The following is a 23,287-nucleotide window of genomic DNA, read 5'->3' as shown; positions in this document are numbered from 1 at the left end:
TCTTAATTTCAGTGACATAACAGTTTTGTATTTTTCATGTTAGTATTTAAAAAAATGTTTTTAATGTGTTATTTATTTGTTTTTAACTGTATATTTTCAGGGGAATTCCTGGTAAGTCTGAAGATACTGAATGGTTTTCTCGACCGTCGGAAGTTAGTGAAGCTTTATTCCAGGCAGCCTCAGAAGTAGCTTCAGACTTAGTTAACAGTTGCATTAGTGTATCTCAGCACTCGCTTATAGCTAGTACAGCTGAATGTCAGCGCTCTTTTTTACCTTTTGAACAAGGGACTAAAGAAGATGCTATTTCGTCTGATACAGTTGATGAACTGAAAACCCCCAAAGGCTTCGATAGTTATGATGCTCTTTGTTCCTATATGGCATGGAAGACACAAGAAGTTCAGGAGCCAGAAACCAGTTTAGCTGATAAAGGTCAAGTTTCTGTTTCAACCTCATCTTACACAAGTGATGACTACGTGACTCCTGAAGGAAGTGACAGTTTTGACGCTTCTTGTTCGCATGTGCAATATTGGAAACAGAAAGCTTTACAGCAGTCAGAAAATTATTTAACCAGTGGGGATCATGATTCTTATTCAGATTCGTCTGACATAATTGATAAAAATAAAATTCCTAAGGGAAGTGACAATTTTCGTGCCCCTTTTTCATGTACGCCATGGAGCAAACAGGAAGCTTCACACCATCCAGAAACATATGTGATCAGTAAGGACTGTGTTTGTCTTCCACATGAAGTTGCTCCTCATTTTAATAACAAAATGTCACATTCTTTGTTGCATTGTCTGTTGGAAAGAAGAGGAAAGGGCATTCCCTTGACAGCTCACAGTCATTATTTTGAGAGTGTTTATTTAAGGGCTCCAGCTGAGAATGAGGTGAAAGGAATGATGGATTCTTTGGAGGGGTATGAAAGAAATGAAGAAGGTCTGGGGAAAGAATTATCTCAAGGTTTTGAACTAAAGGAGAATAGAAGTACTTTAGTATTTTCAGAGATGCATCCCAGATCTTCAGATACACAGTTTATTGAGAATGTTGTAGTTCCTGATAATTCTGTAAAAGTTTCAGAAATACATATACACTCTAGGCAACATGGTACCTCTAAGATGGAGGTTTCTGGTGGTCCTCTTCAGACTATTAAGTCCAACTTGGATGAGACATCAGAACAACTGTATTTAGAAGAGGAAAGAAACCAAAGGGCAACTTCTGCTTTTGGTGGAAAAAGTGTTGATGCCTCTGAAAATGTAGCCTTTGAGGTAGTTATTGCCTCTATTGAGCCTTCCAAGAAAGAGAGTACAGTAAATGAAATCCAAACTGACAGCAGTGAGTCTTTAATAAATGACAGCCAAGAAAGTGAACCAAAAAATTCACATCTTTCCCTATTAAATTATAATGATGAAAACTCTTTCTTTGATGAGTTTAGTCATCCACGTTATCAATCTACTCCTGGGGTGTTTGAATTAGTGGCTTCAAAACCATTGTTGCATAAAAAAGATAATGATGATAGCTCCCTGTATTGGCATCTTGATTTAAAATCACTCCCCAGTACTCCTCAGGAAATGTTCATTAAGCCACTTTCTCTTATTCCAGAGCATAAGTCATCTGCTTCTTTAAGTGAAAAATCTCACAGCCAGGCTGTTGGTCTTGGCAAAGCACAGTCAGCTTTATTTCAGTGTGATCTAGACAATGAACCATTTCTTCCCATTGGGAAGGTAAAGTCTGTTCCTGATCTTGACCTTGCAAAAAAGGTAGGATCTTCAAACATTTTTTATCCAATGAAAGTATCGACTTCAGATTCTTTGGTTTTACAAGATTTAAGAAGATTTGAAGAAGTTGCAGATTCCTCAAACTATATTTTGGTTAAGAATGTAAACTCTAGTAACATCATTGAAGGTCCATCTGCAACTGTAGGAAGCAGCTTTTCAGCAAACTTGGTGACGTGTGATGCTAAGTCACAAGGTGCTTTACCAATGACCAGTAATGCATCATTAATTGCAGTCGGCCAAGAGTCATTGCTGAAAGCTGATGTAGGCCAAGGTAAAATTCCTCGGCCTATGGGAGCCAAATCCTGTTTTACTATAAATACAATTATGCAAAATGACTCCTATTTTGTAGAGGGCCTGCAGGGGAAGGCTGAATCTGACACCTCTACTCTGGATGATGATACTGAATGCTGTAACCTAGATGAAAATGCTATTGGGTGCAGTACAAGAGTTGCTGATCTACAAAGAGAGGTGAGACACAATAAAATGATAGTTGGGGGAAACATGGTGTTTTCCAGTACTATTTCAGGAAATGGTATTGTTACTTGTTTTAATTTTACTTTCTTTTTTTTTAATTTTATGAACAGGTACATGAGCAAGGTGACTTGACTGCTGAGTGCATTGCGCTAGCAGGTTTTAAAAATGTGCTTGATGATCTAGAGGTTTGTGACAGCTCCCTGCCCTGGCAGTCTGCCTTAGAACTGCCATCTAAGGAAGAGAGTGATTTTGAAGAGCCTGTAAGTTATTCTGTTTGACATTTCTTGTGGGGTAGGGAAAGAATATTTTAGTTGAAAAATGGGGGTGAAAGTAAAGGGCCCTTTTATATCCTCTAATACCGACATGTGACTTACAATCTGGTCTTCATCTGATATCCAAGAATATGCTCCATTAATTTGTTAGAGGTTGGCATAAAAGAAATGTTTGTGTTTCATAGACCATAAGAGTTAGTGAGTTTTGTGGTGTCTTGGAAAAGTTTTGTGTCAACCTTTCTTTTATACAAGACTTCATTTGCCTGGATCCTTGCCTCTCTTGGTTTTAATGTTCCTTTGGTCCCATTGCCCATTCTTCTGTCTGATACTGTCAGCTTCTTTATAATATATCCTTATATCTTATTAGTCATTAAATATAGCTATACAAAGATGTTGTGTACTTAATGTTACTTTCCTTTTCCTGTTTTTCCACGTATAAGATTAGTATGTCATTGGAAAGCTGCTAGTTTGGGTTGGAATCATTTTTAGACCTTTTGATTAGAGAAAATGAACAAAGATATTGAGATAAACTTTTCATTTATAATTATTGAATATATTAAAAATTGAAATACAGAGAACTGTGAGGTTAATTTTATTTTCTTCAACATTCTAAAGTAGACATTGTTTGGGCACCTGGGTGGCTTAGTTGGTTAAGCATCTGCCTTTAGCTCAGGTCATGATCCCAGGGTCCTGGGATCAAGCCCCACATCGGGCTTCCTGCTCATCTGGGAGCCTGCTTCTCCCTTTCCCGCTCCCCCTGCTGTGCTTTCTCACTCCTTCTCTGTCAAATAAATAAAATAAAGTAGACATTATTTAATTCTAATTTTCAGTCTCTTAATGGAGATGAAAATGATAGCTAACACTGCTCAAATACTACGCTAAGAGATTTATTTATATATATCAATTCATTTAGTCCTTTGGTCAGTCCTACCAAGTAAGATTACTGGGGGTTATTATCATCCTCATTTTATAATTGATATTTAGAGGGTTAAGGAACTTGCTCATTATTATTGAGCAAGTAGGGGAGCTAGTATTTGAAACTAACCTTATCTTTTTTTTTTTCAAGATTTTTTTTTTTTTAAGATTTTATTTATTTATTTGACAGAGAGAGACACAGTGAGAGAGGGAACACAAGCAGGGGAAGTGGGAGAGGGAGAAGCAGGCTTCCCGCCGAGCAGGGAGCTCGATGCGGGGCTCGATCCCAGGACCCTGGGATTATGACCTGAGCCGAAGGCAGATGCTTAACGACTGAGCCACCCAAGTGCCCCTTTACAAGATTTTTAAAATTTATTTGTGAGAGATGGCGAGAGAGAGCACGAGCAGTGGGGAGAGGGAGAAACAAGGTCCCTACTGAGCTGGGAACCCGACATGGGGCTTGATCCTAGGACCCTGGGATCATGACCTAAGCCATAGGCAGACGCTTAACTGACTGAGCCACCCAGGCGCCCTGAAACTAACCTTATCTGTGTATTTAACCACTATACCATACACTGCCTTCCCATTTAACTATTCTTCAGTGAAACCAAAACCAAGATTTTGCATTATTTTGATAAGAGTGAAGGTTTTGAAGGGGATTGGTCAAAGTGAATTTCAATAAGAATGAGAAACAAATATGATCAATTTTAAACTTAGAGTTTCTAATTTTTTTTTATAGTACTACTTAATGTCTGCTTTTCCCTCTACCCCTCCCCACTGGTTGTGATCTGTCTCTCTCTCATGCTCTTTCTCAAATAAATAAAATCTTTAAAAAAACCCACAATTTTAAAAGAAGTGTAGATATGTATTCAGTTAATAGTGATATGCTAAGATTAATTCTGACCACTATTCCAGATTTTATTTGCCCCCAGCTGTAACCTTAAGTATATTTTTTTAGTTTAGGGACGATGTTCCCTGTATTCTCTTTCACTCTTAGCTCCATTCTATGGTCTGGGAGTTATAATGCCAATATTACGGAAATAAGGAGCCAGATATGGTAGTAATCTTCCTGCAGGGCTCAGCTTGGTCTCAGAGGGCTTGCCTGCTCCTTGGTTCCTTTCTTATTCTCATCTGTGTCTCAGAAGAATCATTCATACTTGTTTGCCTAACTTTGATACCTAACCATCATTTCTTTAAATGATTGTTTAGGCATCCACTTGTATATGATGTAGCTTGGGCCTGTGAAAAGAGTGGAAATTTGGAGTCAGAACCTTGTTCAATTATTTGTTAGCCTCATGCCTTGGGCAGATGACTTTGGAGGATCATTCTACTCATCTACAGAAAGAAATAGGAATAGTAACAATCAGCTTCATGCACTGTTATATTTAATGGGGTCAGGTATGTAGCACTGCCTGGTGTTAGTTCCCTTCACTTCACTGAAACCAGATTACTAGACCCTCACCAGTGGTTTTCTCCTGTCTATCATTATTCCTCCTGTCTTTCTTTCTCCTTGTTCCTGGTAGCAGCATATTATATACTTTTAGCTTCTGTGATAAAATACTGTTTTAGTATTCCTTATCTTGGCCATGTAACTAAATATTATTTAAAGTTTACTTTTTTAGAGTTCTTTTTGTTTTCTTGGTTCTACCTCTTCTACCAAGTACCTAATTTCCTCTCAAGGTTTAAATGCTTTTCTCTGTGTGATGGTTATTACCTCCATTTTTAGATCCTAGTATTTCTCTGAGGTAGACCTGAATGCTGTCTTGCATGAAATTTTCTTGTGAAAATTCCCATCACCTCAAATGCAACTTGCCTATATCAAAAGAACTCAAACGTTTTTATGAAATCAGATTGACTTGTAGATTTTCTTAGTTCTTACAGAGAAGTTAACATGTCTTGGTTTCTTCATCATCTTTGATTCTTCCTTTATTATTGATTAAAGACTGGGAGATAAACCAGTTTTGTTTTTTTTCTTCCTGATTTCTCCCGTTTTCAATTAGTAGTAAAGATCTGCTGATCTCTTAAATAAATTCTTCTCATCTTTTTCATTCTACATTTTCTTTTTTTTCCTTAAGATTTTATTTATTTGAGAGAGAGAACAAAAGAGAGAGAGCATGAGCAGGAGGGAGGGGAAGAGGGAGAGGCAGAAGCAGGCTCCCTGCTGACCAGGGAGCCCAATGCAGGGTTCAATCCCAGGACCCTGAGATCGTGACCTGAGCCGAAGGCAGACGTTTAACAGACTGAGCCACCCAGGCGCCCTACATTTTCTTTTGCATTACCTACTCTAATATCTGTATGTTTTGAAGCTTTGATAATAATGAAATTTTATTTATTTACTAAATTTTAATTCCAGTATAGTTAACATAGTGTTATATTAGTTTCAGGTGTACAATATTCTGTACATTAACAGTTCTATACATTACTCAATGCTCGTGATAAGTGTACTCTTAATCCTCTTCACCTATTTCACCCATCTCCTCCCCTCCCCCTGTAACCGTTTGTTCTTTATAGTTAAGAGTCTTGTTTTTTTTATTTGTCTCTTTTTTTCTTTGTTCATTTGTTTTGTTTCTTAAATTCCACATAAGTGAAATCACATGGTATTTGTCTTTCTCTGTCTTATTTCACATAGCATTATACCTTCTAGATCTGTTCGTGTTGTTGCAAATGGCCAGATTTCATTCCTTTTTATGACCGAGTAATATTAATGAAATTGTATTGAAGCCGAGATTGGAATAGAAATTTTTTTTCTTCCTACATTTGAAAGCTCTAGAGAAAAACTATTAAATACACATATGTGCCTGGGGACACACACACAAAGTCTCTATCATATATGTGATACATGTTAATGAGCTGTACTTCAAAAAAGTCTCCTTTAGGAGTGGGTAATTGAAAACTTAGAACTTTGTGCTTTGTTTAGAGCAGGGTTTCTCTGTACTACTGTCTTTTTGGGTATGATAATTCTTTGTTGTGGGGGGCTTTTCTGTGCATTCTAGGATGCTGAGCAACATCCCTGGCTTCTACTCCCTAGATGCCAATGGCCACACACACACACACACCCTCCCATGCCCAAAGTTATGACAGTGAAAAATGTCTCCAGACATTGCCAGATGTTTCTTGGTCAGGGAGAGATGGGTGGGGGCAAAACCCACAACTGAGAACCATTGGTGTAGAGAAACCTAGACCAGAGCAGTAGAAGTAGAATATTTATTTTTACACCCTGCCAGCTTCCTCAGATTGTTCATTACTACACAATGAAAAAACCTTGATAAAAGAGGATCGAACAAAATTTATCCTTATGTACATTTTTAGACTCTCCTGAGAGGGCATCCAAAAGAGGGAATAATATTTTTAGGAAAATAAACCTAAAAGTGGTATATTGTTTTTATATGAGAGTATGATGTGAATTTGGTGAAAAGTTATGTATGTTTATGTACTGACATCACCAATATCGGTTTCTAATTTCTTTTCTAGTAAGGACTTGCTGGGATCTGATGAAACTTTGAGAACTTCTTTTTCAGCATTTAACCTTTACTTCACTGTCAGTTTGTATTTCCCACTACTTTTGTTTAAAGAAATTTGAGGACTTACATTTTTTGATAATTGATCATAGATCCAGTTCTTTGATGCTTTAATTTTTTTTCTAAATATTTGTGGATTTCTTGAAAATATTCCTGTTCTCTCTTTCCTTCTTTCCTCTTTCCTTTTTACAACATAACCTCTCCTTTAAAAAAAAAAAAAATCCTTGAGCTTGTCAAGAGTAATACCAAAGTTCAAATTCTTCAGTGATCATACTATTATGTGGAACAAACTTCTAGGCTTCCTATCTGTAATATTCTATATAGGCAGACTTCCAGACCCTCAGAATAATTTGTAGAGCCTTCTTAGAATTGACCAAACAAGATATAACTTGTATATGAATTTAGGAGGGTTGAGAATATGAGCTTAAGGAACTGGTATAACTGCTTAGTACTCATTTTCATAAAAATTAGGTTTGTTTTTTTTATCAGGTGAAGCCTAAAATTAATCCTGTTTTCTTAATTTTTTATCTCTTTTTATAGGTAGGTTGTTCTAATATGGACATTAATCAGACTTTTTCATCCGTATTGCCTCCATTTATTCCTCATGAGCCAACCATAGAGTTGGAGTATCACTCTTCAGATCTCAGGATGTTGAGGGTATCTCCTGACACTGTGCAAAAGACTCTCAAACATATAGCAGGTATGTAGAAAAGGAGATATTAGGTGTTCTTATGACTAGCTTGTTAAAAATACCTTGCTATGGCTAACTAATTTTTTATTTTTGAACTCTTGCAATAATGTTAACTTTGGATTAGGTGTATTTATAAATCTCCAGATCTTTTATTAAGTGAATCATTTGATCTTTCATTGCCTTCTCTATGGCAATGTTTAGAACTGAATTACGTGGAGAGTCTGATATTAGAGTCCGTTTATTATTTCTGTATTCCATTCTGTGATTTGAAGGGAAAAAAGAAATTAATGGAGCACAGAAGAAGAAGAGTAGATCCAAATAAGTTTGTAGAGAGGAGACTGAGAGATCAGTTCTGAGGTAGAAAGCAAGATTATCTGCTAAGGGAGGTAGTGGTAAAGGAGGGTAGCTTGGTGCAGGCTCAGAATTTATGTTAAAGTGAATAGAAGTTGCAGCTGACCAAGAACAAGCAAAAGAATTGGCAGGTAGTTCTGAGAAGTCAGCTGAGGTTGGAGATGATTTTGTAATGTTGTCAGCCTTAATAGAATCTCTGGTTTTTTCTCTACTAAATGCAGAAAATGAATTATAGGTTGATCCTTGGTTGAGGGATTTGTTGAGTGGATGGATGTGGTGGATGGAAAGCAGTGGAAGGGAATCAGAAAATATTAAATATTTAGATCTGTGAACATGGGTTGTTTTTCCTTTGAGAAATGCCATTTTATATTAAATACTTTGGTCTATAAATACAGGACATCTTTCCATTATTTAGGTTTTCTTTATTTCTTTCAACAATATTTTGTAGTTTTCAGTGTATAAGTCTTGCACTCCTTTGTTAAATTAATTCTAACTATTTTAATTTTTTTGTTGAAAAAGAAATTGTTTTCTTAATTTCACTTTTGGAATATTCATTGCTAGTGTATGGAAATACAGTTGAATTTTGTTAGTTTTATAGCTGCAATCTTCTTGAACTACTTGTTTCTTATCTCTAACTTTTTTTGTGTGGATTTCTTATAATTTTTACATGCAAGACCATGTCATCTTCAAATATAGTCTTCTTTCTTTCCAACATGGATGCCTTTTATGTATTTCAGTTCCCCAACTGCCCCGACTAGAACCTTCAGTGCAATGTCGCATAAAAGTGGCAAGAACGAACAGACATGCTTGGCTTGTCCTGGTCTTTGTAGAAAGATATGAAGTCTTTTATCATTAAGTATGATGTTAGCTGTGGGATTTTTGTAGACGATCTTTATCAGGTTGAGGAAGTTCCCCTTTATCTGTAGTTTTTAGAGCATATTTATACATGTTATCATATAAGGGTGTTAGATTTTGTCAAATGTTTTTTCTGCCTCTTTTATGATGATCATATGGTTTTTGTCTTATATTCTAATAATATGGTGCATTATTAATTTTCATATAACCAACCTTGCAGTCTTAGTTATAGATGCCATTTGGTTATGGCATACAATCCTTTTTGTATGTTGTTGGATTTGTTTTGTCAGTAATTTTTTGAGGACTTTTGTGTTTATATTCATAGTAGGTATTGGTGTGTAGATTTGTTGTGATTTTTGTTATTATTGGGTTTTGGTACAAAGATAATGCTAATGTTACAAGTTGAGGTGAGAAGCATTATCTCTTCTAGTTTTGCTGGTGTCACTAGTTGAGATGAGAAGCATTATCTTCTAGTTTTTGGAAGAGTTTGTAAAGGATTGGTATTAGTTTTTATTGGGTGAAACTCAACTGTAAAGCTGCCTGCCTCTTTGTAGAAGTTTTAAAATTACTAATTTCATCTCTCTACTTGCTATAAGTCTATTTATATTTTATATTTTTCATGAATCAGTTTTCATAATTTGTATCCATTGTGGAATTCATCCATGCCAGCTAGGTTATCTAATTTGTTGGATATAGTTGTTCATGGTATTCCCATATAATCCTTTTTATTTTGGAAGATTGGTAGTAATACCTCTTCTTTCATTCCTGATTTCGATAATTTGAGTTTTCTTTTTTTTTTTAAGATTATTTATTTATTTATTTACTTGAGAGAGAGAGATTGAGCGAGAGAGCACGGGAGGGGGGAGGGTCAGAGGGAGAAGCAGACTCCCCACTGAGCAGGGAGCCCCCGTGGGACTCGATCCTGGGACTCCCAAGATCATAACCTGAGCCGAAGGCAGTCGCTTAACCACCTGAGCCACCCAGGTGCCCCAATAATTTGAGTTTTCTATCTCTTTTTTTGGTAAGTCTAGCTAAATTTTGTCAATTATGTTCATCTTTTCAAAGAAAGAAACTTTGGTTTCTCTACTTTTTCTGATCTCTGTTTCTCTACTTTTAAATCTCTGTTTTATTCCCATTTTAGTCTTTATTTTTTCCTTCCTTTCACACTTCAGTTTTAGATTGTGCTTTTTACTCTTTCTTGAGATGAAAGAATAGGTTATTGATTTGAGACTTTTTTTTTTTTTTTAGGATTTTTCATCTATTTATTTGAGAGAGAGAGAGAGAGTGTGTGAGCACGAGCTGTGGGGAGGGGCAAAGGGAGAGAGAGAAGCAGAATCCCTGCTGAGCAGGGAGCCTGATGTGGGGCTTGATCCCAGGACCCTGAGACCTGAGCTGAAGGCAGATGCTTAACCGACTGAGTATCCAGGCACCCCGAGACTTTATTTTTGATATAGGTGTTTACATTGATAAATTTCCTATAAGCACTACTTTAATGGCATGCTCAGAGTTTTGGTTTGTTGTGTTTTTGTTTTAATTCATCTAAAATATTTTTAAGTTTCCATTGCAATTTGTTTTCATTGACCCTGTGGTTATTTGGGAATGTCTTGTTTAATTTCCACAGATTTTTTACTTTCCTTTTGTTATTAATATCTCATTTGATTCCATTTTTGTTGGAGAACACCTACTTTGTATGATTTTAATTCATTTAAATTTTATTGAGGCTTGCTCTTATGTCCTAGTGTATAGTTTATTCTGTAGAATGTATGGTTTACGTTTGAGAAGAATGTGCATTCTGCTATTGTTAGGTGGTGTATTCTATATGTGTCTCTTAGTTCTAATGGGTTTATAGTGTTCAAGTCTTCTGTATCCTTGATCTTCTGCCTAGTTTTCTCTATTTTTGAAAGTAAGCTGGCGAAATCTTCAACTATTATTGTTTGTCTGTTTTATCATTTTCCTGTCATATTTGCTTCATATCTTATTAAGTGCATTTATGTTTATAATTGTTATATATTCCTGATGAATTGACCTTTTTGTTATAAATGGTCTTTTAATTCTAGTAATGTTTTCTGTTTTAAGGTCTATTTTCTCTTACATCAGTATAGTCACTTCAGTTCTTATGCTTGCTGCTTGTATGGCATATGTTTTTTATCCCTTTACTTTCAACCTATTTGTTTTTTTGAATCTAAAGTGTGTCTCTTGTAAACAGCTTATAGTTGGATCTTGTGGTTTGTTGTTTTTTTTTTAAATCCAGACTGACAGTCTTTACCTTTTGATGTGACTGTTTAATCAGTTCATGTTCAATGTCATTATTGATTAAGATTGGATATATATTTCCTGGGTTTACTTTTTGTTTTCCATGTTTCATGTTTTTTTGTTACGTTCCTCCTTCACTGCTTTTTATTGGACTTAATGAATATTTTCTAGTGTCACATTTTAATTTCTTTAATTATTTTCTAGTTAATTTTTCAAGTTATATTCTAGTGGTTGCTCTAGGGCTTACAAAATTTATCTTATTTAGAATATATACCTGATTTATACTAACTTAATTATAGTGTGATACAGAGACATTACTCCTATATAGCTCTATTCTCTTTTGTGTGTGCTATTATTGCTATACATATTATACCTGTATGTGTTACAAACACACAAGAATATGTTGTTACATTATTATACTTATTTTTATAATTTTTGTATTTTTTAAAAAGCTGAGAGAAGTAAGGAAAGCAAGTATTTAGAGTTAATTATATTAATCTTCTCATTTACTATTTTTTAATTCTCTTTATTTGTTCCTGTGGATTTGTTACCATCCAGTGTCTTTTCCTTACTCCACTCCAGCTTTGCTCCCACTTGCCTCCTTTTGATGTTTATTGTCAAATATGTTTCATTTCTACATGTTATAGCCCCACTAATATAGTTAATACATATTGCTTTGTGTAAAATTGCTTTTATAATCAGTTAAGAGAAGAAAGGAAAAGAAATATGCAAATATGCTCTCTTTTTGTAATTACCTACACAATTATCTTTACTAGCACTGTTTGTTTTGTTTTATAAATTCAAATTACTGTCTGGTGTCACTTGCTTTCAACCTGAATAGAATTCGTTTAGTATTTCCTGTATGATGGTTCTGCTACCAACAGATTCTCTTAGTTTTTATTTACCTGGAATGTTTTTATTTCATCCTTTTGAAAGATAGTTTTGTTGAGTTTAGAATGCTTGGTTGATAATCTTTTTGTTTTAGCATTCTGAATTTGTCTTCCCATATGGTATTCTGGCCTTTATTGTTTCTGATGAGAAGTCAACTATTGATCTTATTAGCATTCCCTTGTATGTGATTTGTTTTCTCCTGCTGCTTTCAGGATACTCAGTCTTTCAACATTTTGATTATGATGTATTTGTGTGGATCTCTGTGTTTATCCTACATTGAGTTCATTGAGCTTCTCAGATGTGTAGATTATCTTTCCATTTATTTGAGTCTTTTTCCACTTCTTTCATTTATGTCTTGTAGTTTGCAATGTACAGATCTTTCACCCCCTTGGTTAAATTTATTCTTAGGTTGTTTTTTTTTTTTATGTAATTGTAAATGGGATTGTGTTCTTGACTTCTCTAATAGTTTTTTATTAGTGTATAAAAACATAACTGATCTTTATATGTTAATTTTGTATCCTGCAACTTTACTTGAATTTATTAGTTCTAACAGTTTTTTAGTGGAATCTTTAGGAGTCTCCATATGTAATACCATGTCATCTATAAATAGAGACAGTTTTACTTCTTCCTTGCCTATTTGGATGCCTCCCCCCCACCCTTTTTTTCTTGCCTAATTGCTCTGGCTAGGATTCCCAATACTATGTTGAATAAAAGTGGTGAGAATGGGAACCCTTATCTTGTTCTTGATCTTAGAGGAAAAGCTTTTAGCTTTTCACTGTTGAGTGTGATGTTAGCTATGGGCTTTTATATATGGCCTTTGTAATGTTGAGGTATGTTCCTTCGACATCCCCTTTATTGAGAGTTTTTATCATGAATGGATGTTGAGTTTTGTTAGTTGCTTTTTCTGAATCCATTGAATGATCACATGATTCTTATCCTTAATTTTGTTAATATTGGTGTATCATATTGATTGATTTGCAGATATTGAGCCATCCTTGCATTCCTGGAATAAAGCCCACTTAATCATGTTATATGATTCTTTTAATGTATTGTTGAATTCAGTCTGCTAATATTTTGTTGAGGATTTTTACATCTATGTTCATTAGGGGGATTGGCTTATAATTTTACTTTTTTGTAATTTCCTTGTCTAGTTTTGGTATCAGAGTATGCTGGATTAATAAAATGAGTTTAGAAGTGTTCCCTTTTATTTTTTGGAAGAATTTGAGATATTTTGGTATTAATTATTTGAATGTTCAGTAGACTTCACCAGTGAAGCCATCTGGTTCTGGAGTTTCATTTGTTGGGACACTTTTGGTTACTGATTCAATCTCCTTACTAGTAATTGGTCTGTTCACATTTCTACTTCTTCATGATTCAGTCTTGGTAGGTTATGTGTTTCTTCTAGGTTGTCAAACTTGTTGATGTAACATTATTTGTGGAAAGTCTTTTATGATCTTTTATAGTTCTGTGATATCAGTTGTCATATTTCCTTTTCCATTTTTGTATTTTATTATTTGAGTCCTCTCTGGGTTTTTTTGGGTGGGGGTGGTGGTGATTTTAGCTAAAGATTTGTCAATTTGTTTATCTTTTAAAAGAACCAGATCTTTGGTTCATTGATTTTTTTTTTCTATTGTCTTTTTAGTCTCTACTACATTTATTTTTGCTCTGGTTTATGTTTTCTTCCTTCTCCTGGCTTTGGTCTTTGTTTGTTCTTTTTCTGGTTTTTTAAGATGTAAAGTTAGGTTGTTTATTTGAGATTTTCTTATTTCTTGATGTAGGCATTTATCACTGAACTTCCCTCTTAGAACTGCTGTTACTGTACCCCATAAGTTTTGGTATATTGTATTTCCATTTTCATTTATTTCAAGGTATTTTTTTATTTCTCTTTTGATTTCCTCTGTGAGCCATTGGTTGTTCACTCTGTTAATGTGTTTTGCTTTATTAATTTCTTGAGTCTTTTTGTCTCATTAAACTTTCCATAACTTCTATTCCTTTTCAAGTTACTATGCAGATTACATTCATCCCTTCTCCTTTAGTTTTCCTGAAGAGTTAGTACTTGGTAATGTACTTCCTTACCTTTATAATTCACTCCTGAACTCATTTACTTCTATATTTAGTTGCTTTTTTGAAGCTCACCATTGGGTTTAGAATAGCAGTCACTAATAATTTAGTGAAAAGAGTTCAGGATTTGGAGTTAGAATTCAAAGGTTAAAGTACCTCTTTTTGTCATTTACTGTAGAACTCTGGAGAAATTATATTTCTTTATCAATCAAAATATGGTCTGAGCGGGGCACCTGGGTGGCTCAGTCATTAAGCATCTGCCTTCAGCTCAGGTCATGATCCCAGCGTCCTGGGGTTGAGCCCCGCATCGGGCTCCCTGTTCGTTGGGAAGCCTGCTTCTCCCTCTCCCACTCCCCCTGCTTGTGTTCCCTCTCTCTCTGTGTCTCTCTCTGTCAAATAAATAAATAAATAAATAAAATCTTAAAAAAAAAAATGTGGTCTGAGGGCCAAAAGTATGGGACATTATTAGGGATTTTGTTAGAAATGCAAAATTTCAGATCCTACCCTAGACCTATTGAATCAGAATCTGCAAGTTAATAAGATCTCCATATTGAGAAGCAATCTTATATCTTCCATCTTTGAAACTTAATTTCTTTATATGTAAAGTGCAGACGGTCCCCCACTTAGGATGCTTTGACTTAGGATTTTCATCTTTATGATATGCATTCAGTAGAAACCATACTCCAAATTATGAATTTTGCTATTTTCTTAGGCTAGCCATATGTGGTATGATATTCTTTTGTGATGTTGGGCAGCAGCAGTGAGCCACAGCTCCCAGTCAACCACATGATTATAAGGGTAAAAACCTGATACACTTACAGCCATTCTCTACCCATACAACCATTCTGTTTTTCACTTTTAGTACAGTGTTCAATAACAAGATATTCAACACTTTATTATAAAATAGTTTTTGTGTTAGGGAATTTTGCCCAATTTTTGGTCAGTGTAAATGTTCTAAGCATGTTTAAGTTAGACTAGGCTAAGCTGTGATGTTTGGTATGTTAGATTATTCTATGTATTTTTGACTTACTATGTTTTCATCTTTTGATGGGCTTATCGGGATGTAACCCCATTGTAAGTTGAGGAAGATCTGTATAGATAGTACTTGTTGTATATATCAACCATCTTGCCATCATCTAACATCCCATATGTTTTACAATTTATTTTTTGTCTGCTTCCTACTATTAGCATGTAAGCTTTGTAAGGCAGAATTAGAGTGTAAACTTTGTTTATTGCCCTATTTCCTATATCTAGAACTGTGACTAGCACATAGTAAACATTAATTTTTTTAAAATTTAATTTTATTTATTTATTTGCCAGAGAGAGAGGGAGAGCACAAGCAGAGAGAGCTGCAGGCAGAGGGAGAAGCAGGCTCCCCATTGAGTGAGGAGCCCAATGCGGGACTAGATTCCAGGACCCTGGGATCATGACCTGATCTGAAGGCAGACGCTTAACTGACTGAGCCACTCAGGCATCCCACCTTATTTTCTTTTTGAATGAACAAATGAATGAATGCATATCTTGTCAAATCTTGTCATTTCTATTGCAGTCATTTACTTCCCACTGCCATTTAGAATTAGAAGTACTGGATTAGACAGTACAAATACAGAAATTTCTGTTGTTGTAGAAAGTTCTGTTAGATAGTACTACTTACACTTTTGCATTCTGGTCCCACTCATCTTGAATCTATATTTCTGCAGTATAGTTCTGATCAAATTTATCAACAACTCCCCATGCCATTTAGAATTAAGTTCAAAATCCTTAGTGTAATCTTCAGACACTTTATAGTTTCATATAGTTAAAAAATATATATGTTTCTCAGGGTGCATTTATTAGAAGAATCATTTAAACCCACTGCATGCATAGCATCCATCTGGGCCATATTGCATTGCCCTCGTGGGACTTGAAGGATAGGGGAACCCATGAAAATAAGTTGAAGATCCTTTGCTGTGCCATGGAATAAAGTATTTTGTCTCTGATTGAGGAGTCGCATGTCTTTTAATGGCATACAGGACACAATAACAGGCTAACTTATTAGGTTATAGCTAGGTCTGAAAATAAAGCCCAGACAGGATAGCATTTTCCCATCATGTTAAAAATTCTTTAAAAATCCAAATTTTAATAAAGATCCACATAATATATCAAATGGATATGCTGCTATTTTTAAACATTACTCTATTGTTGAATATTTAAATTATGTCTGCATTAGTTTGCTGTTGTAAATGGCTTTGTAATTAATATCTTTGTAAATATTTGTCTCCTTTGATGACTATCAAACTATTCCCTTAGGATTCCTTACTAGAAGTGTAAAGGTCAAAGGAAGGAAAGCTTGCTTTATTTCTTTTATGCGTAAAAGAAATATTTCTTAATTAAAAAACATATAATAATATTAGTATTAATAAATCTCTTTTTCTAGGAGGTACTTCTAAAGGAGGCATAGCTGAAGTTATTCAATCCAGCTTGAAACCAGGCATCACTGCTGCTCCTGGAGATTCAGATACCGGATCTCATTTATCCTTGTTCCCCGAGGACTTTCCTCAGTTGGATTTAAGGTCTCCTCAAGAGAATACTGTTGGTCAACATACTGATACCCACAACCAACAGGCATCGGTAGATAGTGATATAAGTGAAGAGACTCTAAAAGTTTCATCTGTTGGTGAACGAGCTGACCAGAAGACTGGGATATCAACAGTACCCTCTAGTTTCTACTCACAAAGAGGGAAGCCCAGTATTTTCTACCCACAGGCCTTGCCAGACAGTCATCTAGCTGAAGAGGCTCTAAAAGTTTCAGCTGTTCTTGGTCCTACTGTCCAGAAGAGTGGCATACCTACAGTCTTTCCAAGTTCCTACTCCCGTGGAGAGAACCATATCTTCTACCAACAGGCCCTGCCAGACAGTCATCTAACTGAAGAGGCTTTAAAAGTTTTGGCTATTCCTGGTCCTGCTGACCAGAAGACTAGCATACCTATAGTCCTTCCAAGCTCCTACTCACATGGAGAGAAGCGTAATACCTTCTACCAACAGGCCTTGCCAGACAGTCATCTAACTGAAGAGACTCTAAAATATTCAGCTGTTCCTGGTTCTGCTGACCAGAAGACTAGCATACCTACAGTCCTTCCAAGTTCCTACTCACATGGAGAGACGCATGTTATTTTCCACCCTCAGGCCTTGCCACACAGTCATCTAACTGAAGAGGCTCTAAAAGTTTCGGGTGTTCCTCATCCTACTGACCAGAAGACTAGCATACGTACAGTCCCTCCAAGTTCCTACTCATGTGGAGAGAAGCATAATATCTTCTACCCACAGGCCTTGCCAGACAGCCATCTAACTGAAGAGGCTCTAAAAGTTTCAGCTGTTCCTGGACCTGCTGACCAAAAGACTAGCATACCTACAGTCCTTCCAAGTTCCTACTCACGTGGAGAGAAGCATAATATCTTCTACCCACAGGCCTTGCCAGACAGTCATCTAACTGAAGAAACTCTGAAAATTTCAGCTGTTCCTGTATCTACTGACCAGAGGACTGAGAAAACAATAGTACCTTCTACTTCATATTCACGAAGAGAGAAGCACATTATTTTCTCCCAGCAGCAGTTGTCAGATGGTCATCTAACTAAACAGGTTCTGAAAGTTTCATTTGTTCCTGGACCAGCTGATCAAAACACTGGGATACCTACATTATCTTCACGTTCCTACTCACTTGGAGAAAAGCCCAATATCTTTTACCAACAGGTCTTGCCAGATAGTCATTTAATTGAACAGACTCAGAAAGTTGCAGCTCTTCCTGGACCAGCTGATCAGAAGACTAGGATACCTGCAGTATCCTCTACTTCTTACTCACATAGAGAGAGGCCCCATATTTTCTATCAACAGACATTGCCAGAAAGTCATCTAACTGAACAGGCTCTAAAATGTTCTGCTCCTGAATCCACTGAGCAGAAGACTGGGATACCAACAGTAACCTCTACTTCCTCCTCACATAGAGAGAAGTCCAGTATTTTCTACCAAGAGGAGTTGCTGGATAGTCATCTAACTGAACAGGCTCAGAAAGTTCCAGCTGTTCCTGGACCAGCTGACCAGGATACTGGGATACCAATAGTGCCCTCTAGGCCCTACTCTCTTGGAGAGAAGGCCAGTATTTTCTGTCAGCAGGTCTCACCAGACAGTCATCTATCTGAAGAGACTCTGGTTTCAGTTGCTTCTGGACCAGCTGAAAAAAAGAGTGGGTTACTATCAGAAGCTTCTAATTTCTGCTCACGTAGAGAGAAGCACAATATTTTCTACCAAGAGGAGTTGCCAGACAGTTCTCTAACTGAACAGGCTCAGAAAGTTTCACCTGTTCCGGAACCTACCGACCAGAAGACCAAAATATCAACAGTAACTTCTACTTCTTACTCAGATATAGAAAAGCCCTTTATTTTCTACCCACAGGGCTTGTCAGACAGACATCTACCTGAAGAAGCTCTAAAAGTTACAGCTGTTTCTGAACCAGCTGACCAGAAGAGTGGAATACCAGTAGTTCCCTCTACTTCCTCCTCACATAGAGAGAAACCCATTATTTTCTACCCACAGGACTTGACAGACATTCATCTCACTGAAGAGGCTCTGAAACCTTCAGCCATATCTGGATCAGCTGACTGGAAGACTGGAATATCAACAGTATCCTCTACTTCCTACTCACCTAGAGAGAAGCTCATTATTTTTTCCCCTCAGGCCTTGCCAGGCAGTCATTTACTTGAAGAGGATCTGAAAGTTTCAGCTGACCAGAAGACTGGGTTGCTATCAGAACCTTCTAGTTCCTACTCACATAGAAAGAAGCCCATTACTTTCTACCCAGAGGGTTTGACAGACGGCCAGTTACCTCAGGAGGCTCTGAAAGTTCCAGCAGTTTCTGGACCAACTGACCAGAAGACTGAGTTGCCACCAGAACCTTCTAGTTCCTACTCACCTAGAGAGAAGCCCATTATTTTTCCCCCTCAGGCCTTGCCAGGCAGTCATTTACTTGAAGAGGATCTGAAAGTTTCAGCTGTTCCTGAATCAGCTGACCAGAAGACTGGGTTGCCATCAGAACCTTCTAGTTCCTACTCACATAGAGAGAAGCCCATTATTTTCAACCCAGAGGGTTTGACAGACGGCCAGGTACCTCAGGAGGCTCTGAAAGTTTCAATTGTTTCTGGACCAACTGACCAGAAGACTGAGTTGCCACCAGAACCTTCTAGTTCCTACTCACCTAGAGAGAAGCCCATTATTTTTCCCCCTCAGGCCTTGCCAGGCAGTCATTTACTTGAAGAAGCTCTGAAAATTTCAGCTATTCCTGGATCAGCTGACCAGAAGACTGGGTTGCCATCAGAACCTTCTAGTTCCTACTCACATAGAGAGAAGCCCGTTATATTCTACCCAGAGGGTTTGACAGATGGCCAGGTACCTCAGGAGGCTCTGAAAGTTTCAGCGATTCCTGGACCAACTGACCAGAAGATTGGGTTGCCATCAGAACCTTCTAGTTCCTACTCATATAGGGAGAAGCCCATTATTTTCTACCCTCAGGGCTTGACAGACAGTCAGGTATCTCAGGAGGCTCTGAAAGTTTCAGCGATTCCTGGACCAGCTGACCAGAAGACTGGGTTGCCATCAGATCCTTCTAGTTCCTACTCACATAGAGAGAAGCCCCTTACTTTCTACCCACAGGGCTTGACAGATGGCCAGGTGCCTCAGGAGGCTCTGAAAGTTTCAGCTGTTCCTGGACCAGCTGACCAGAAGACTGGGTTGCCATCAGAACCTTCCAGTTCCCACTCATATAGAGAGAAGCCCATTATTTTCTACCCACAGGGCTTGACAGACAATCGGGTGCCTCAGGAGGCTCTGAAAGTTTCAGCTATTCCTGGACCAGCTGACCAGAAGACTGGGTTACCATCAGAACCTTCCAGTTCCTACTCGTATAGGGAGAAGCCCCTTATTTTCTACCCTCAGGGTTTGACGGACAGTCAGGTACCTCAGAAGGCTCTGAAAGTTTCAGCTCTTCCTGGACCAGCTGCCCAGAAGACTGGATTGCCGTTAGAACCTTCCAGTTCTTACTCATATAGAGAGAAGCCCATTATTTTCTACTCACAGGGCTTGACAGACAGTCGGGTGCCTCAGGAGGCTCTGAAAGTTTCAGCTATTCCTGGACCAGCTGACCAGAAGACTGGGTTACCATCAGAACCTTCTAGTTCCTACTCACCTAGAGAGAAGCCCATCATTTTCTACCCACAGGGTTTGACAGATGACCATGTACCTCAGGAGGCTCTGAAAGTTTCAGCTATTCCTGGACCAATTGACAAGAAGATTGGGTTGCCATCAGAACCTTCTAGTTCTTACTCACACAGAGAGAAGTCTAACATTTTTTACCAACAGGAGTTATTAGGCAGTCATCTAACTGAAGAGACTCTGAAAGTTTCAGCTGTTTCTGCAACAGGTGATCAGAAGACTGGGATACCTTCAAGTTCCTACTCACTTGGAGGGAAGCCCATTATTTTCTGTCAGCAGGCCTTATCGGATAGGCATCTCACTGAAGAGGCTCTGAATGTTTCAGCTTCTCCTGAACCAGCTGACCAGGAGACTGGGATACCAACAGTACCTTCTGTTTCTTACTGTCATAGAGAGAAGCCCAGTATTTTGTACCAACAGCCCTTGTCAGACAATCAGCTGCCTATAGAAGCTCTGAAAATTTCGGCTGTTTCTGGGCCAGGTGATCAGAAGACCAGAAAACCAACAATTACCTCTGCTTCTTACTCACATAGAGAGAAGCCCATCATTTATCAGCAAGAGTTGCCAGATCTTACTCAAGCAGCTTTAAGTGTTTTCAGGGTTCCTGGACTAGGTGACCAGAAGACTGGAATACCAGTAGTAACCTCTACTCCTTACTCACATAGAGAGAAGCCCATCATTTCTTACCAGCAGGAGTTGCCAGAGCCTAACGAAGGTGCTTTAAAAGTTTTAGGGGCTCCTGGGTCAGCTGACCAGAAGACTGGGATACGATTTGGGTCCTCTGCTTCCTATTCACATAGAGAGAGCCCCATCTTTTCTTATCAGAGGGAGTTGCCAGATATTACTGAAGAAACTCTGAAAGTTTCAGCTGTTTCTGGACCAGCTGACCAGAAGACTGGGATACATATAATTCCCTCTAGTTCCTACTCATACAGAGAGAAGGACAGTATTTTTTACCAGCAGGAGTTGCCAGATGTTACTGAAGGAGCTTTAAAAATTTTTGCTCTTCCTGGACCTGCTGATCAGAAGACTGAGATACCAACAGGATCTTCTAGCTCTTACTCACATAAAGAGAAACTCAAGATTTCACCTGTGATTTTACCAGATGACCAGAAGACTGAGTTACTAACAACTCCCCTTAGTTCCTACTCACAAAGAGAAAAGCCCAAAATTTCAACTGTGATTGGACCAGATAACCGGACGACTCCGTTACTGACAGTTCTTCATAACTCCTATTCTCAGAGAGTGAAGCCCTTTCAACAGGAGCTGCCAGATGGACATCATAGTGAGGATATTTTGAAAATTTCACCTGTCTCTGAACCAACTGATGTGAACTCTGGGATACCGATACCTCTTTCTAGTTCCTATTCCCACAGAGAGAAATCTAATATTTTCTACCCACAGGAATTGCCAGACAAACATCTAGCTGAAGATGCACTGAAGGTTTCAACAATTCCTGTACCAGCTGACCAGAAAAGTCTGTTACCAACAGTTCCTCCTAGTTCCTTTTCACACAGAGAGAAACCAAATATATTCTATCAACAGAATTTTCCAGATAGACATAAAACGCAGGATGCTCTGATGTTCTCAAGGGGTGTTGGGCAAGTTGATCAGATTACTGGGTTATCAACAGTTACCCCTGGTACTTATTCACATAGTGAGAAGCAGAAACTTGTTTCAGACCATGTTCAAATGCTAATAGATAATTTGGATTCTTCTAACTCCAGTGTTATCTCAAACAGTGTACCTTTAAGTTCTCAGGCTGATGGTAGAGTTGTAATAAGTAAGCCAGAATCTTCAGGTTTTGAAGATGTTGGGTCTGAGGAAAATCAAGATACAAGCAGTGGTTCCAAAACTCTTAAAGAGATTCGGACCCTTTTAATGGAGGCAGAAAATATAGCACTGAAACGATGCAATTTTCCTGCTCCCCTGGTCCCTTTCAGAGATGTTAGTGATATTTCATTTATACAATCTAAGAAGGTGGTTTGCTTCAAAGAACCCCTCACAGCTGATGAATCTAATGGTGATTTGCCCCAAAGACAGCCATTTATAGAGGAAAGCCCAAGCGACAAGTGCATACAGAAGGATATTAGCACACAGACAAATCTGAAATGCCAGAGAGGCATTGAGAATTGGGAGTTTATTAGTTCAACTACAGTTAGAAGTCCTCTACAGGAAGCAGAAAGCAAAGCCAGAGTGACAGTAGACGAAACCCTTCGGCAATATAAGGCAGACAAATCTGTAATGAGATCTGAACCTGAAGGGTATAGTGGAACCATTGGGAATAAAATTGTTATACCTATGATGACTATCATTAAAAGTGATTCAAGTAGTGATGCCAGTTCCTGCTCATGGGACAGTAATTCATTGGAGTCAGTTTCTGATGTTCTTCTAAACTTCATTCCATATGCTTCACCCAAGACAAGCTTGACAGATAGTAGAGAAGAAGAAGGTGTGTTGGAGAGTGATGATGCTGGTGGTAGCAGTGTAGATTCACTGGCTGCACATGTGAGAAACCTTCTGAAATGTGAATCCTCATTGAATCATGCTAAACAAATACTCAGAAATGCAGAGGAAGAGGAATGTCGAGTACGAGCACGAGGTAGGAACTGATAATTTGTTATAAAGGTAGGTCAAGCTTATAAACATTATACTTTAATAATTTGTTTAAAGTTAAGTGTTTGGAGTCTAAATTTATTTTCTTGTAGGGCTGTTAGAATGATTACATTTTCCACCATAATCCAGAGTAGGTCCATTTAACCAATAATGTAACTAAGTCACAGTATTAATAGTGCTAGTTTAAGTTTAGGGTCTTAGGTAGGTTCTAAAGCCTGAAGGAGAAAAAGGAGATAGCTTGGGTTTTCAGATTCCTAAAGTTCTCCTGTTTCCTTAATCCTCCTAGGATAGTATTCTATTTTGGAGGCAGGAAAAAAAAAATGAAAACAATTTGCTCTGCTCTAAATCACACTGTATCATAAAACTATATATACATTT

At 37.6% G+C, this 23,287-nt stretch overlaps 1 protein-coding gene across 3 annotated transcripts in view; it reads left to right on the top strand.

Moving 5' to 3' along the window:
• ALMS1 (ALMS1 centrosome and basal body associated protein) overlaps nucleotides 1–23,287 on the top strand; it is a 192,731-nt gene that overhangs the window by 46,937 nt on the left and 122,507 nt on the right. For all 3 annotated transcript variants that reach the window (XR_013441735.1, XM_078056402.1, XM_078056403.1), the window contains exons 5-8: nucleotides 101–2,240; nucleotides 2,357–2,506; nucleotides 7,492–7,651; nucleotides 16,470–22,895. Coding sequence is in view for 2 of the 3 variants with exons in the window: in XM_078056402.1 (XP_077912528.1) it covers nucleotides 101–2,240; nucleotides 2,357–2,506; nucleotides 7,492–7,651; nucleotides 16,470–22,895 (8,876 nt within the window). In the remaining variant the exon portion in view is untranslated. The remainder of the gene's footprint in view (nucleotides 1–100; nucleotides 2,241–2,356; nucleotides 2,507–7,491; nucleotides 7,652–16,469; nucleotides 22,896–23,287) is intronic.

The sequence above is a fragment of the Halichoerus grypus genome, chromosome 10, assembly GCF_964656455.1.
Source record: "Halichoerus grypus chromosome 10, mHalGry1.hap1.1, whole genome shotgun sequence".
Taxonomy (NCBI): Eukaryota; Metazoa; Chordata; class Mammalia; order Carnivora; family Phocidae; genus Halichoerus; species Halichoerus grypus.
This window is presented reverse-complemented; position numbering and strand designations above follow the sequence as displayed.